The sequence below is a fragment of the Carassius auratus genome, unplaced genomic scaffold (assembly GCF_003368295.1).
Source record: "Carassius auratus strain Wakin unplaced genomic scaffold, ASM336829v1 scaf_tig00039411, whole genome shotgun sequence".
Taxonomy (NCBI): domain Eukaryota; kingdom Metazoa; phylum Chordata; class Actinopteri; order Cypriniformes; family Cyprinidae; genus Carassius; species Carassius auratus.
The window spans coordinates 60,363-76,984 of record NW_020526512.1 but is presented as its reverse complement, the minus strand read 5'-3'; the positions used below and the strand labels follow the sequence as shown (position 1 = coordinate 76,984).

Below are 16,622 nucleotides of genomic sequence, written 5' to 3'. Positions count from 1 at the left end.
TGAAGGACGCTTGGTGTGTTTGAAGATCAGCGTGCGCGGTGACACGCCTGAAAAGCAAATCGCGTCCCCTTTCACTCACACGGTACTTCCTGATATAAGGTTGCGCCTCAGATTGTGTCATGCAACGGGGCATTCGCACTCAAAACAAGCCGAACAAAGATCTTTCGGGCTGTCTTCCCCGTTTCTCACAGAGCAGTTAAAGAAACGACTTTTTGCAGACAGGGTGTGTAACCTTGGCAAACAAAATGGACTACAGGGTGAGTGAGCTTAAAATATAGTAAGTTCCCAGTTATCCAAAGGTGATGTAATTATGCCACAGTGAAAGCTTCGACTGTAGAAAATAACATCTTGTCAGGGCTGTTGTGTTTTGTTAACTTACTTTGTTTTGTTGGTCAACATACTTGATTTGATATAATATGTTTCTCGTTCAGGGCTGGAGATTCAGGTGGTCTTATCTTGTAGAAAGATGGTTATCCATTTGAAGTGTCATTTATTCGAGAGTTTGGGCACAAATGGGACCACAAAGTCTTTAGTTACTGGGGTATATTTGTAGCAATAGCCAAAAATACATTGTGTTGGTCAAAATTATAGATTTTTAATTTATGTCAGTAATGATTAGGATATTAAGAAAAGATAATGTGCCATGAAGATATTTTGTAAATATCCTACTGTAAATATATCAAAGTTTTATTTTTGATTACTAAAATGCATTGCTAAGGACTTCATTTGGATAACTTTACATTTTTCTCAATATTTTGAATTATTTAATTGTGTTGCACCCTCATATTCCAGATATTAAAATGTTTGTACATCAACCAAATATTGTCCTATCCTAACAAACCATACATCAATGGAAAGCTTATTTATCCAGCTTTCAGATGACATATAAATCTCAATTTTGAAAAATTGACACTTAAGACTGGTTTTGTGGTCCAGGGTCACAAATGTCTTACTGATTACAACTGGGTTGGCAGTGTATGTACACAACCACTCTACAATGATACATATCAACCCAGTGCTTTTCTTTTTTTAATCAACCGAAATCTTTACCCTTTTCTCGAATGGAACTGATCTTACATGGCTGTCTTTGTGACCTCAAACAGACAGGCCCTCCCACGATAGTGCTCCTTTTCTATTGCTCTCCGTCTTTTTGTCGCCCTCGTTCACTGAAGTCTGTGAAGTTTAGAATCGCATAAGTCCAGACAGCAAAATGTAAATATTTTCATGAATTTCTAACATTTACAAATGGAGAATATACTTGTGAAATGTAAGTTATGCACTAAAGAAAATGGCACATCTCAAACGCACTAAAAAGACCAAGTAGTGTATCTGGGGCGAGCCATGTTAACTATCTTACGAGTTATTTTAAAGCCCTTAATATGAAGCATGTCTCATGTTAAGGACCAGTTAGATTATGCACTTTCCCCTTGTCCACTGCTATAATTCAGATGAGCTTGTATTAAACTATAGCTATATCAATATAAATGGAAAAGCCTCATACCATATAGCTTGTAAAAAATAAATAAATAAATAAATATATATATTTATTTATATATTTATATATTTATATATATATATATATATATATATATATATATATATATATATATATATATATATATATATCGATATATCGTAACAACTTGATATATCACCAAGCCCTAGACTGAGCTTCTAAAGCACTTTGTGTTTGATCCTGCTTTAGACATCTGGACATTTCCATTGGAAACATGAGCTCTTTGACTTAACAATGGACAAATAATCAAAGCTCAGCTAGAGAGGGTGTGGTTGTCTGCAGTACACTAGCAGCTGTAAGCAAGCAGTTTGAGCCGACATCTTATTTTCTATAAACTTACTTATTCTTTGTCTCACACTTATTTTACACATTCATGTTATCTGTCAAGTACAGAAGATGTTTTACAACATAGCAGATGTGCATATTCGTTCATTTCTTATGCAATGTGTCTCTTCTATTGCTTTTGCCCTTTTTACAAGATAACATAATCTCAGTTTTTATGGCATGTTATGCACTGATATCCATCCTGTCACTGTGTCTGATATCCATCCGGTCTTGTTTCATAAGACTGATAGGATGCTGCCTTTAAAGATCTCAATTCAAGGCTGTCCACATTTTACACCGTGGTTATATTTGGATCCTGAACGTACATCAGTCCTGGTCAAAGTTAAAGTTGCTCACTCACATGACCTGTTTACCTGCTCCTCTTAATCCAGTGTACTTGGCAAACCCTGCTAAACCTGTCGGAGAGCTTGTCATGGACTTAGAACTCTATTTAGGGGGTGTTGTTTAGCTCCTGGCTGATTCATTCATTATTTCCTTGACAAAATGATTGAAAATGAATTCCTTTTAAGCATGTTTAATTCATCTAGTAGTCTAATTACACCTCACTCATTTTTCTCAAATGGTTTTTAGTATAACTAGGGCTTTTTACATGCTTAAATTAAACAAAATGCAAATTATAGCATTAGTCAAGCTTTTGGAGACGAATCAAGGTGCTCATTTATTGTAGATGACTTGGAGTTGACATGCTTATGATATAGTTATCTAAGACTTTTAGCTGACCTCCAGATTTCCTGCGTAGTGTTGGGGTGATGCTATTGGGACACAATATCTGCTGTTATCAAGCAGAACCACATTGTGCTGTAAAAAAATAGTGATTGTGAAATGCATCAACCAGATATGCTTTTTACTGCCTATTTAAAAAAAAAAAAAAAAAAAAAAAAAATATATATATATATATATTTATATAATATATTATTGTTGTTGTTGTTGTTATTATTATTATATATTATTATTTTTATTATTATTATTATTATTTTTATTTTTATTTTTTTGTGGAATCACATCTCATAATGAATAAGATGTGGCCAGCTGGAACAATCTTCTAAGTTCTCCTTGTATCTTGTGGCAGAAGTTAGACATACCTTTTCCAAAGTGTCTTAAGTGTAATTAGTGAATCCAAGCCCCTGAGACAATTAAGTACGACTCAGTCTGCTATATTATTTAATTATTATTATTATTTTTTTTATTAAGATTTTAATTTGATAATAGCTGTCATTATGGTAAGCTGATCATAGGGAGCCATAATTTTTGCACTTATTCTTCAAACAGTGCCTAGCCTTAAAGGAGTTAAGTAGTAGGGTGTTTATTGAATCTTCTATAAATGTTTATGGATTGATTTATGTCTCTGTTACTTGTAATATAGGCAGGTAAGCAGTCAGTTCTTGGTTTCTGTATGTTGTTTTCTGCTGAAGCTTGTAGTTTTTTCAGCTGTTTTCTGAAATTAGATTGGGTTAATTTCTTGAACATTTCTGCTTTCCTCATGCAGAGTGCCTTGGAGGTGTATAAGGAGATGGTGCTGCTGTACATAGGGGAGGCTCGACACTTTGTGAATTCTCAATGTGCTGATCTGGAGCCATTGCAGATCATTGCGACCACTTTGCTGTGCACACTTGGTGTGGTCTGGCTAAAGGATTTCCTTTTCCAAAAAGAGAGTAAGTGCTATTTATCGCTCAGGGTTTTTTTTTTGAATCATGATGTTTTTGAACATATGTATTATTAGGCATGTTAAATATGTTGACAGGTTTACACTATCAGTCAAAAGTTTGAGGTTGGTACAAATATATATATATATATTTTCAAGAAGTCTTTATAAGGCTTATCAAGGCTACATTTATATAAAAAAGAATACAGTAAAACAGTAATATTATGGGAAAATAATTACTATTAACTTTTTAAAATATATTTTAAAATGTAATTTGCTCCTTTGATGGCAAAGATGGATTTTTAGCAGGAATTACTTCAGTTTTCATTGTCACATGATCCTTCAGAAATAATTCTTATATCATGATTTGTTGCTTAACAAACATTTCTTGTGATTATCAATGTTGAAAAGAGTTGTGCTCCTTAATATTTTCATGGGAGCAGAGAATTTTTTCATGATGCTTTGAGTACAAATCAATTGAGTACATCAATAAAAAAAAAGCATTTATTTGAAATTGATCTTTTGTTACATTATACAAGTCTTTACTGTCACTTTTGATTAGTTAAATTAATCCCTGCTGAATAAAAGTAATTAATAATTTCTTGAAAAAAATGTTTTGTTTTTAAATGGTAGGTTATATAATCTTTATATCTTTCCATGAGTCAAGAGAAGAATACAATTATGTAATTGTTGAAAAAGTATAATGGTTTATTTATCAACAGATTTCACCTTTCAGTTTGTCACTTAGACGTTGTGTCGAAGTTTCTGACACTTAGGGTTGCTCTATGGAGCCCAGACACCTCTGGCATCATTGAGAAAAGGCCAATGAAATTGGCAAACCAAATTTACATAGCTGGCCACATCCCGGACATCCTTGTATAAATAGCCAGTGTAGCATTTGCTCACTTCTATTCAGTTTTTCGAAGCCGAATGCAGCATCTCTCTGTGAAAAGTTGGACTCATTCTCTTCTCAATCTCCTTGGCATTGTATCTATGGCACAGGCAGCAGTCTTTCCCTTCTCATAAACAGCTATGTTGTGAGAGTACCCCAAAGTTTTCAATAGCCCCTTTCACACTGCCATTCTGGCAAATACACGGGTAAAGTGTTCCGGCAATTGTTCCCAGGTCGCTAGATCAGGGCGTGACGTGTAATGTACGAGTCGAAAACTTAAGGCACGTTATACTTTCACTGAAGCAAGTGAACGATCTCAGCGTCAGCGCGGAAAGTAAGGAACTAACTGATCTCTGCTTCATTACAGTTTGTACATATTTTTTCGGCGCGAACGATAATCTTCCTTTAAAACAGCCAGTAAAAGAGTCATCACTTTGGCACGGCATTAGATCTGGGCTTTTGTTCATACATCGCTCGTCCCGGGTTGAACCCGGCAATGTTACTAGGTCCCCGACCCGGGTTCAATGCCGGAATCAATCCCGGGATATGTTTGCTTTCACACAGAAGGCGACCCCGCAATGTTTCGCCAATTTGCCGGGTCCGACGTGCAGTGTGAAAGGGCCTAATGACAATCTTTGAGAGCAAATTTTCTCCTAAAATTGCAAATCTCCGAAAGAGCTTTATGGGTGGAATTGTGTGTTTACATCAAGCCTTTCTGCCCTTGTTCTTCTGGGTATGGTTACCATGTCTCCCTTAGATGACCGGCACAATGGTCATAAAACTTCAGTGTTTGGGCCATGCTCATCCTGAAACAGGGCTCATGGATGGTTCATGTCCTGCTTGTAGGGACCTTACCATAGACGCTCACGTTCTTTGCCAAAAAAGCCCAAGTCACCCCAGCCACTTTCTGTTCCAGTTCTTTCTACTTCCGGTATGAGGACACAGTGATGAGCCCGGTGAGTTGAGAATGGTTCTGCCGGGGAATCACCGTGGGATTCTCAATCCTCCCACACTTCGTATCTTCCAGTTGAGCTTCAGGATGAGTTTGCTAACTCATCTCGAGGTGAGTTCAATTTCTCATGATGAGATTTAGCTGTCAATCACACAATCTGAGGGGCGGTCTAAAACAAACAGAAACCGATGACTCTGAGTCTGAGGCAGACACGACGATGACATGATATGATGGCTGTGCTTGACCGGTTGGCCAAGAGCATCAGGCTCGAGTGGATTCCCCACGCTGCCTAGGATGCTTTCAGCTGGATGATTAGTTTCTGGGCACTGAATGCAAAACCAAGCCAAGGCCATCCCTCGTTCCTTTCTTCCCAGAGGTGCACAAGGAACTGATGAAAATGTGGAAGATCCTCTTCTCAACCAGGAGACGATACACCAGTTCCTCTGTCCTCATAGCCCCCAATGGAGGTCCAGCGAGGGATTATACGGAGGTGCCCAAGGTGAAGAGGGTGATTGCGCTGCATCTTTGTCCACAAAAGGAGGTGTCGTCCGACGCTCCCATCCAGGGCCTTTATGATTTTTTTTTCTCTGGCTCTCCAATCTGTGATGACCACACACTGAGATTAAGCATCAGAGCCTGTTCAGACACAGACTACCTTTCTCCTCACGTTCTGATGCAACAGGTCTGTCACCAAGCCAGTGTAATATTTTTTGGCAACGTTCCCTCATTTGTCAGTGACTTATTTGACAGACCTGACAGACAAGGCACGGTGCGCCCTGATGGACGTTTCATCTCCTGCCACTGCGCCTTTTGTTCCGCTAAGCTGCAGAAACACTACCCTAGGTATGTTGAACGTAGTTCCCTTGAGACCATTGGCTTCCACAATTTGGACAGACCCCTGGATGCATTGGCATATCAACTGTCTGGAGTTGTTGACAATGTCTTTTGGCTTTGAAGGGTTTCAACAAGTCTCTGCATGCCACGCACATCCTGGGCGATCTCAATCATGTTGCAGACTCTTTCTCATTACAGGTCATGCTCCGAGGCAAGTGGAGGCTTCATCCCCAGATGGCCCAGCTGATTTGGAGGTGATTTAACCAGCCACAGTTAGATCTGTTTGCCTCACTGGAATCCATCCATTGCTAGGTTAGGTGTTCCCTGAACAATGCCCCCCTTTGGCATGAATGCATAAATATGCATTCTATAAATAGGGTGGGTGCTCTCCAGGCCCTCTCTGTTAGCAAATAGAATTGAAACTCCGGCTTGGATATGTGCCCTGGGTTCCCATCACTCCTTCCAGAGATCAGGTGGTAACCTTGCAAGCTATCCCTCCACAGGACAGGGACCTTAACCTGTCCCTGTTGTGCCCAGTGTGAGCCCTGTGCATCCATTTAGAAATGCACACAGGGTTTCAGACGGTCTGAACAGCTCTTTGTCTGCTTTGGAGGACAGCAGAAGGGAAATGCTGTCTCCAAACAGAGGATCTCATACTGGATTGTAGATGTGATCTGAATGGCCTATCAGGCCAGAGGCTTACCATGCCCACTGGGAGTAAGGCTTACTCCACCAGGGACATTTCTGCTTCATCAGCTTTAGTGAATGGTGCCTCTCTAACAGACATTTGTAGAGCTCCAGTTTGTGCTATACCTAATACATTTACCAGATTCTACAATCTGCCGATGGAACCAGTCTCATCCAGAGTCTTGAATGGTATGGAGAAGAGCTTGTGTATGGGGCCAGGAATATCTTGACTTGGGTGACCTTGAGCAAGGCACCGAACCCCCAACTGTTCCTCGGATGCTGCAGCATAAATTGCTGCCCACTGACATGCTGGCTTGGCAACATCTGTGCCCCCATGGTCTCGTAACTAGACCCCTAGTGCCAGAAACTTTGACACAACATAAAAGTGACTGACTGAAAAGGGAAAATCTATATTACGTGTGGTAACCCTCGTTCCCTGATGGAGGGAATGGAGATGTTGTGTCCCTTATACTACAACTGAACTGAACTGAACTGCCTCTGAGTGGGTTGAGACGCTTCTTGACTCCTCAGAACAGAACGAGTGAGCAAATTCTACGCAAACCTATTTATACCGAGATATCTGGGGTGTGGTCAGCTATGCAATGTTTGCTTTATCGATTTCATTGGCCTTTTCTCAATGATGTCAGAGGTGTCTGGGCTCCCAAGAGGAACTGCTAATGTCTGAAACTTTGGACCAATGTCTTCGTTCCCTTCATCAGGGAACAAGGGTTACCTTATATAACAGATCTTTTTTTTTTCTTTGCCTTGTCTTGCTGTGGAGGTATTTCATGTCATGTCTTCACCGCAATTTGCTCATTGTGTCATGTTTTCTAGGTCTGATATCAAGGGTAAAGAAGCAGTTCTTTAAAATCATCAGAAAAGTCCCATTTATTGGAGCAACAGTAAGCATTTAGTGGTTTTCTAGTTCCTTTTCTTTCTACACACTTCTCCTTCTGACTCACTGATTGAAAATTAATCACCACTTTCATGCTGAAGCGGAAATTAATCCTTTAATGCACTTTCACATTAGAACCTGTGATTATTCCAGGGTTTATCTTGTGTCATTAACCTGAACAGAGTGTAACATGTCAGAACTGAATACAGGTTGATTTTAATGTCTTGTCAGACTCTTTCGCCATTACAATATTTATTTGAATGCATCTAATCATCCTAACATTACAAATTACAACCTAAACACCCAATAGAACAGGGGACGTTTTTGACTTAAAGGCCTCTGTTGTCCAACACAATATTCAAAGGCCTTTCATGCTAGTTATAATATTTCTTCTGGTTTGTTCTTCTGTAATTATGCTAAAGGTGCTAGTTTCAGAACTTTCTTTGCAATAATGTAGTTTTAAATATGTTAAAATGAAATAATTAGAAAATACAAATTTACAAATTTTACACTATGATGTGTTTTTAGCATTTTAAACCAAGTTGAGAACCACTGCCTTGGAGCACTGCTAGTCATTAAAGTTCTCTTTTTGAATTTGCAAATGGATGAAGAAATAACATCATATCAGCACTGCAGTAATTGTTTTTATTTTCCCTTCAATTCCTCTGTTCCCTATATTGCTTGTATTTATTAATTATTGAGAGGTTTTAATGACACTTTGTTTTCTTTCCAATCTTTTTCAATCAGATTCAGAATCAACTCAACAAGGCATTAGATGACATGTCGATGAGTCTATGCACGCTGAAGGAAGGCATGTGCTACACTAAACTCCTACCAGCACAGGGCCTCACCCACAAACAGCTCCTCGACAAGATCAGGGAGTATGAGACACTGAGTAAGTCACCTTCAGCCTGTCCCAACCTCCATCTGATATAATGAGGGAGAGCCCAAAAGCTTTGAGGATAAATAAGGAACTTTTAAATTTTCAGCCAGATGTTCTCAGACTAAATTTGCCCTTCAGTGTGGGTGCAGTTTCTTTGCAAACAAGATTATTTATTAGGGTATAATAGTACTGGTTTATACAGTATTAGAAGTTAGTGTTCCACCATAGTTCTGTCCTTCAGTTCAGTCTTTTTTCATACTTGATTTCAGGTGAAGTAGACTGGGCGAAAGGCAAAGTGTCAGGCGCAGTCTACTGGGGGGATGAGAAGCTCACAGATCTCTTGGTAAAGGTATAATGGCCTTTTTAAATCCTTTACATCAGCAAATCCCAACAAGTGCTATGTGTGTTCCAGGGGATAATTTTAAATTTGCTTCAATAAAAAAAAAATTGACAGAAAATGTAAAATAAAATAGTCAGGGTTAAACTTTCAGCTAATTTTTCAAGAAAATGAGAAAAAAAAATTGAAATGCTTTTAGAATTTTGTTTTGATCAAACACAAGAATATTTGTGCTATCTTGCGTGTCTTTGTTTAACCCACAGTATTGATTTTCTTAAAAACTGACTTTTAAATAATAATAATGATAATAATAAAAATTGAATCAAGCAGAGGCTTTGTAAAACAAGAAACAATTCCTGGATTTTGTTTTGTTTTCCTCTGGTTTGCAGGTATATGGTGAGTTTGCCTGGAGCAATCCCCTCCACCCAGACCTGTTCCCTGGGGTCAGGAAGATGGAGGCAGAAGTGGTGCGGATGACGTGTGCCCTTTTTAATGGAGGGCCAGATTCCTGTGGCACAGTCAGTCCTTCCCACTGTCTTCCACATTTTGTACAATTTCTCTTTGTTCTCTGCTCTCTGCAGTTGTTCGCACTTCAGATAATAGCTGAATGTGGGAAAATATCTCCTTAACACAATCTGTAGAATGCTATGAGAGTTGAATACACTGGCTACATTCACACAGCAGCAGAATTTAATTGTGTATCTAGTGTTTTTTTACAGCTATTGTGACAATAGAAAACAGGGTTACCGTGGGTCCTTAAAAAGTCTTGCATTTAGTTATATAAAATGTATGGCCATAAAAGTCTTAAATTGTACAAGAAAGTCTTAATTATGGTTTCAAGAGGACTTCGATTTGGGGGACGGAAAGACAAGAATTGCAATATGGCTCATGGTGACAATTAAACCTCAAAAGGCTATGATGTCATTGAATAAATATGAGTGCTGCACGTTTCAATGTCAGATGCTGTGCTGTTATGTGTACAGTCACTATTGGGAAAACCTCTATAGAAAAGAATTACCCCCCTTTAAAAGAATCACATTTTGTTTTTGTTTTTCAGCCTGAAATAAAGATGGACACAGTTTTTGTTTTATCCAGATTTAATTACTCAGTGCAGCTTATAACATTTTAACCAGTGAAAAATATGACACCAACATGTCAGAAAACAATAAAAAGAGTTGAAAAAGGATCACCCTCCTCCTAAAAATGACATGTAAACTCATTCGGGTCTAGCTTATCACCATCTCAGTGGCACAAAAAGCCATTTGACTTTCAGCTGTGATTTACATGTGGTCATTTTGATTAGCTTAGCATTAAAAGAGCTTTCCTGGAGCATCACAGTCCTTGGTAGTGCAACTGAAGCAAACAGACAGAATAAAAAGTCAAAGGCTTTATCTGGTCAGGGAGGCTACCAAGAGGCCTACAGCAACTCTGAAACAGTTACAGGAATTTATGACAAAGAGTGGTTATTGTGTGCATGTGACCATAATACAGGGTTGCCAAATCTCACGCATGTGGCGTGACACTCACGCTTGGACTTCAGCGTGAGATTGATGCTGAAAGCGTAAGTGTCACACCAGATGCGTGAGAGTTGGCAACCCTGATAATATCACACATTCTCCACCGATGTGGCTTGTATGAGAGGGTTGCAAGAAATAAAGTCACTCCTCAAGTAATCCACATGCAGTCACAACTGAGCATTGCCAAAATGCACCTTCAAGATTCTGAGACAGATGAGACTAAAATTGAATTATTTGGCATCAACACCAAACGATATGGCTGGCGGCAATCCAAATATGGTTCACCATCCAAACAGCATTCCTCCAGTAAAGCATGCTGGTGGTAATATCCTGTCAGGGCCGGTACCATGGGGCGTGAGGGGGCATCGCCTACTTTAACAACAATTAAGGACAGTCCGTTTCACAAAGTCGCATTTTAATCGTAACTCTGACACAAATTCCCACGCAACCTGTGCAACTAAGAAATCAGCACTACTAAGATATGATGACATATTTATTTTTCCATGTTTAATAGAGGGCTTGATGATCGTAGTTTGTTCATTGTTTTACTGTATTGTTTTTGTTTGTTACTGTTCAAGTTGTTCTAACTTAAAATGATGCATCTGTCAAATGGGTCGCAATGGTTGCATTATTTCAGGGAATTGGTCGCAATCAGCTTCTGTTTCATTATAAAGCAGAAACAATTAAGTATTTCTAGTGGGTGTGGTGGTATCACTTGTCTATATTTGTGGTGAAACTGATCACGTCAGATTTGTTAATTTTTTTTTTTTTTTTATTAGATGGCGGTTCAACAAAATACTGACACAAGGGGGTGATCCTTTTTCCAAATCACTGAATCTGTTTTATTTATTTATTTTAATTGTTTTCTGACATGTTGGTGTTATATCTTTTGCTTGGATGTTATAAGTTGTACTGATTAAATGCAGCTGGATAAAACAAAAACTGTCTTCCTTTCACCCTGCAAAGCAAAAAAAAATTGATTATTTTAAAAGGGGTAATTCTTTTCTATATACACTGCATATTATGCTGCTCCAAAAGCACCACCTGCTGGCAGAGAATCAATATGCATTTTTCAATAAGTCATTGTTTTTGTTCAGATCACAGCCAAAATCAGCATATATTTTTATGCAGCAAACACTCAGTTATAAATGTGAACCAGTGGATCAAAGATCTAAATGATTAGGATATATTTATAAGTTAAGTTAATATAATTGATTGGTAATAATTGTTTAAATTTAATTGCATGTTTGGGATAAATCAAGAGTCGCTTAAATTAATCCTAAACAAATTTCCATTTGCTCATTTATCAGTCTGTTGTTTAAAAATCTGAAAACCGTATTGTATTATATCACGTTTCTTAATATCAAGTCATTATAATGCTGTTCACTCAAAACAAACAACATTTTGTGTGTGTTCCTTTCATGGAAAGGTTACTTCAGGTGGAACAGAAAGCATTCTGATGGCATGCAAGGCGTACAGAGACATGGCTCATGAACGTGGCATTAAACACCCAGAGATGTATGTACTATCTCAAGTCTAGTCAAAACATTAAGCCTCTGCAGTCATAATACTCTAATTTTGTTTAAGTCAGTCAACAGTAGCTGTCAACCCACACTGTAAATGATTTAAACATATAAGTGGTTTGCTACGGTTGGCTATTCATTTACATAGGATATATTATATAAAAAAATGCATTCCGTTTTTTCTGAGTTTTATTTTACTTGGACAGAATTGGTGCTCATTAGTGCACTTTAAAAGCAGTTGTTTTATTCAATACCATTGTGTAATTTTTTGTTGTTGTTTGTCTCTATACTAGTATTGCACCCGTGAGCGTCCATGCAGCGTTTGACAAAGCAGCACATTATTTTGGGATGAAGCTCATTCACATACCTCTAGACAAGAAGACCATGAAAGTCGATGTGAAGGTACAGCTGTCTGGTTTGTTCACAGCAGACAGGCACATTTTTGTGAATATTGACCAGCTTGATGTTCATATCATTTTAAAGACTACTTTTTTGGTCATAGGCAATGAGAAGGGCCATCTCTAGAAACACTGCAATGCTGGTGTGTTCCGCTCCTCAGTTCCCCCATGGAATTATGGACCCTGTAGTGGAAGTGGCTAAGGTAATATTGGCATGTAATTCAATGCCTTTGTATTGTGTTACACATTTTTCCGTAATGTATTCTTTGTCTTGTACATAAAAATTTATGTTTTTTTTATTATTATTTATTCTTTTAGCTTGCAGTAAAATACAACATCCCATTCCATGTGGATGCATGCTTGGGTGGGTTCCTGATCATTTTTATGGAAAAGGCAGGTTTCCAACTTGATCCCTTTGATTTCCGGGTCAATGGTGTGACCAGTATCTCAGCTGATACACATAAGGTGAGAACTCTAGTGAGAGAAATTAACGAATACAAAATACTGTTAAGTTTGGGATCAGTGAGATTGAAAAATAATACGAAAATAATTTAACACTGCTGTTTTTTTTTTTTTTTTTTAACTACCATTTCCACAAAAATAAAAATAAAAGTGTAAACAACAGCCTTCTAGAATGATTTCTGTAGGAGCATGTCACACTGAAGACTATTTTCGGTGAAAAATGTAGCTTTGCCATCACTGCATAAAGTACATTTTGAAATATATTAAAATAAAAGGCAATTATTTTAAGTTGTAATAATATTTCACTATATTACTGTTTTTTTTTTTTTTTTTTTGTGAATTAAACGTTTATGCAAACGATCTCTGACAGAACTACAACTATTTTTATTTATTTCTGTCCAGATATCGTCATGATGAAGATTAAAGCTAAATGCAAAGTTGATTTAATTTTAAAATCATTGTCTCTGTCTCCACAGTATGGTTATGCTCCCAAAGGCTCCTCAGTGGTGCTCTACAGTGACAAGAAATTTCGCCACTACCAGTATTTCGTAGCACCTGATTGGCAGGGAGGAATTTACGCGTCTCCTTCCATGGCTGGCTCTCGGCCTGGAGGCATAATTGCTGCCTGTTGGGCTACTATGATGCACATGGGTGAGAATGGATATGTTGACGCCACCAGGAAAGTCATCGGGACTGCCCGCAAAATCAAAGCAGGGTCAGTATTAATTCCATTTTTAATATAATACATGAAAGACATGAACGACAAAGGCAAATGTGTTGCTTTGACTGTATATCAACTGTGGTAAATGTAAATTTGAACGGCAAGTTAGGCACTGTACACAGAAAAAACAACTTGAAAAAAAAACAAACAAAAAAAACACTCTCTTCCCACAGAATCCGTAAAATAGATGGGATGTTTGTATTCGGGGATCCAGAAGTGTCTGTGGTGGCTCTAGGCTCTGATGTTTTTGATATCTTCCGCTTATCTAATGCACTGACTTCAAAAGGCTGGAATCTCAACACTCTGCAGTTCCCATCTAGGTATGGTTAAAAAAAATGTTCAATGTAAAATGTGCAGGTTATGCAAACTAATGTAATGTTCCTAAAAACAGAATGAAAGTTAATCAGGTTATGGAAAATACACCTAGATCATTATTATTGATTGTTTTTATGTAAAGGCCTTAGTGCAGTGGTCAGAAAAGTTGTTCCTCATTGTTTGTGGCTCTTTGTTGTTCTCTTTCAGCATCCATATTTGTGTCACAATGCTACACACACAGCCTGGTGTAGCCGAGCAGTTCATCAGTGATGTGAAGAGAGAAGTAGCCATTATCATGGAGAATCCTAAAGAGAGAACCACAGGGATGGTGGGTTTCCTTTTTATCTGATCTAAAAATACAGTACATTTTGAGAAGTATTATTACAATTTAAAATAGGTATGGCTGGTTTGGTATGTCTTGGTTGAACTTCACATTTTAAGATTTATATAGTCATTTTTTTCAGGCAAAATAATCATTGTCCATAACAACGCAGATGAGTAAAATCCTCACTTGGCACTCCAGTCGATTTGTACATGTATACTCTCTTCTGATAAACTATAATTAATTAATTAATAACCCTGAAATAACTTTTCCCATTTTATGTTGTAGGGAGCAATCTATGGCATGGCCCAATCCATTCCTGACCGAACGATGGTGACTGAGGTCTCACAGGGCTTTTTGGACTGCCTCTATAGCACTGAGGTGCCCAAGATACAGAACAAGCACCACAAAAACCATAAGAAGCACATGAATGGCAACTCTAAAGCGCACTGAGATTGACTGTTGGGGTCTCCACCGTTAACTGACTTAAGGGATGTTCACCACAATCATCTAATCATTCATTTACTAACTAACTCATTTATGTATAAGCCATAGTCACCTGATATTCTGGGATTTGTGACTAAGGAGCGACAGTATCTTGTCTATAAGACTGTAGAGACTGGTGCACAAGTGAGGGTCTGTGAAGGGTCTGGGACATATTAATTTAATTTTGGTCACCAGAGAGTGCAGTTTTCCTTGTTTCATTGGGTCAGTTTATTATTTTTATGACCGATGCACACCATATGTATTTGATCACATTTCCACTATTATCTTTGGAAGTGTGCCACTTAAACTCAGGATACCAGAGCACAATCTTGTCACAATGACTTTACATTTTACATGTTATTAACAGTTCCCAGGAATCAAATAATGCAGATTCGAACCAAATCCATGATACTATCAACATGGATAAATCATGGAGTTAGGATTATATATATTTGCTATATCTCCTCCTCGGTAGAAACTTTAAAACACAGCAGACGGTTTTCGGATGGTAGTACTGCTCAGGTGAACCTGTGTTGCAAATGTTTATTTTATTTCCTTCTTTTAAATTCCCCGTAACTAGCATAGATTTGATAATCCAGTTTTAAAACATTCAGCTAATTTAAGAGAAAATATCTCTGATTTTAAATGACCTGTGGAAAATGATATCAGGGCAAAACTTAACAAATCCACCCAGCAGGTTGTGAAGTTCAATAATATTTTCAGGTTCAAATTCCCATCCATTTGGGTTTTCACATTTCATCCTATCTACCTCATACCTAATAGTTAAAATTATTCAACACTTATTGTTTCAGTTTTGTTTAAATCCTGAGAAATGTCATGTGACTGGTAATTTTAATCATCAGTCAATGTCATGTTCCAGGTTATGGTACTCCATGACAAGTGTTTTCAGAAAGTCAGACCCCCTTAATTTGTGAGTCTTTCTTTTGTGTTTTGTATTTGTTTGGGATCTTTGTTCCATCTTAACTCAATTGAATGATAGTTAAGGCCTGGAACAGCAAAAAGGGACATTAATTTGTGTATGAAGTCTGTGATATGAGGATTACGATGATGACATGGTACCATGGAAACATCACACCAGATCTTGTCTGCAATGTAATGCCTTAAGCACTCATAATATTTGTGACCACTGTGTGTGTTTTTACATTTAAAATCACTAATATAACGTCTCATATTTCAATGTGTTTTTTTTTTTTAATCATTCAGTAATTTCCATGTACTTTTTTTAAGCCTCTTTTTGGGGTACTTCAAGTAGGAGGTAGGGCAGTGTTATTTTGTATGATAACACTCTAGTACAGTGTAGTCTCAAGAATTGTAACATGCCTTAGGCTAGGACGTAGATGTGGATATTTGTCTTCTAACAGTTACCCTTCTTGCCTAAATGAAGCAGTTTAATGCCTTAAAGCAATAATCTGTAATTACTGTAACTACTGAAACTGAGGCACTTTGATCTGATTTTTTTAAGCATTACATGAACTTTACGGTTATGGTTGTATTAAGCACAACACCAACAGCATTCACCTAAATGCCTTCCACAGACGTCAGGGTGTGTGCTATTATGTTAACACACTAGCTACATCAGCCTCAGGGACTAGACCTTTACCACGTCATGCAGTCCAGTTCAGTTTTGTCCTGTAATGTTTTTGTTGTTCCTATATAAATCAATAAACCTTGTCTTGAAATAAATATGCTGTTCGTGTAATATATTTTCTGTTTTACAGAATAAGGGAACTCGTTTTTGCATTTACTCCTTTTCCATTATTTTTCTATGTAAAATTCAATATAAACCAGCCCTTATGTTTACACAAGTTTGGCATGAGGCCCTGCATTCTTTAGAGCCGCTGTTCATGTTTTAAACTCAACATGTTTTTGTGACA

At 37.7% G+C, this 16,622-nt stretch overlaps 1 protein-coding gene across 1 annotated transcript; it reads left to right on the top strand.

Annotated features, from left to right (window-relative positions):
* Positions 1-216: 216 nt before the first annotated feature.
* On the top strand, positions 217-16,431 carry LOC113083901 (sphingosine-1-phosphate lyase 1-like). The gene is made up of 14 exons (XM_026254724.1): positions 217-257; positions 3,348-3,513; positions 7,703-7,770; positions 8,511-8,658; positions 8,916-8,995; positions 9,373-9,501; positions 11,930-12,018; positions 12,317-12,425; positions 12,526-12,624; positions 12,740-12,886; positions 13,360-13,598; positions 13,778-13,924; positions 14,127-14,247; positions 14,530-16,431. The coding sequence occupies exons 1-14, from the start codon at positions 246-248 to the stop codon at positions 14,692-14,694; spliced, it is 1,719 nt and encodes a 572-aa protein (XP_026110509.1). The 5' UTR covers positions 217-245; the 3' UTR covers positions 14,695-16,431.
* Positions 16,432-16,622: the final 191 nt, after the last annotated feature.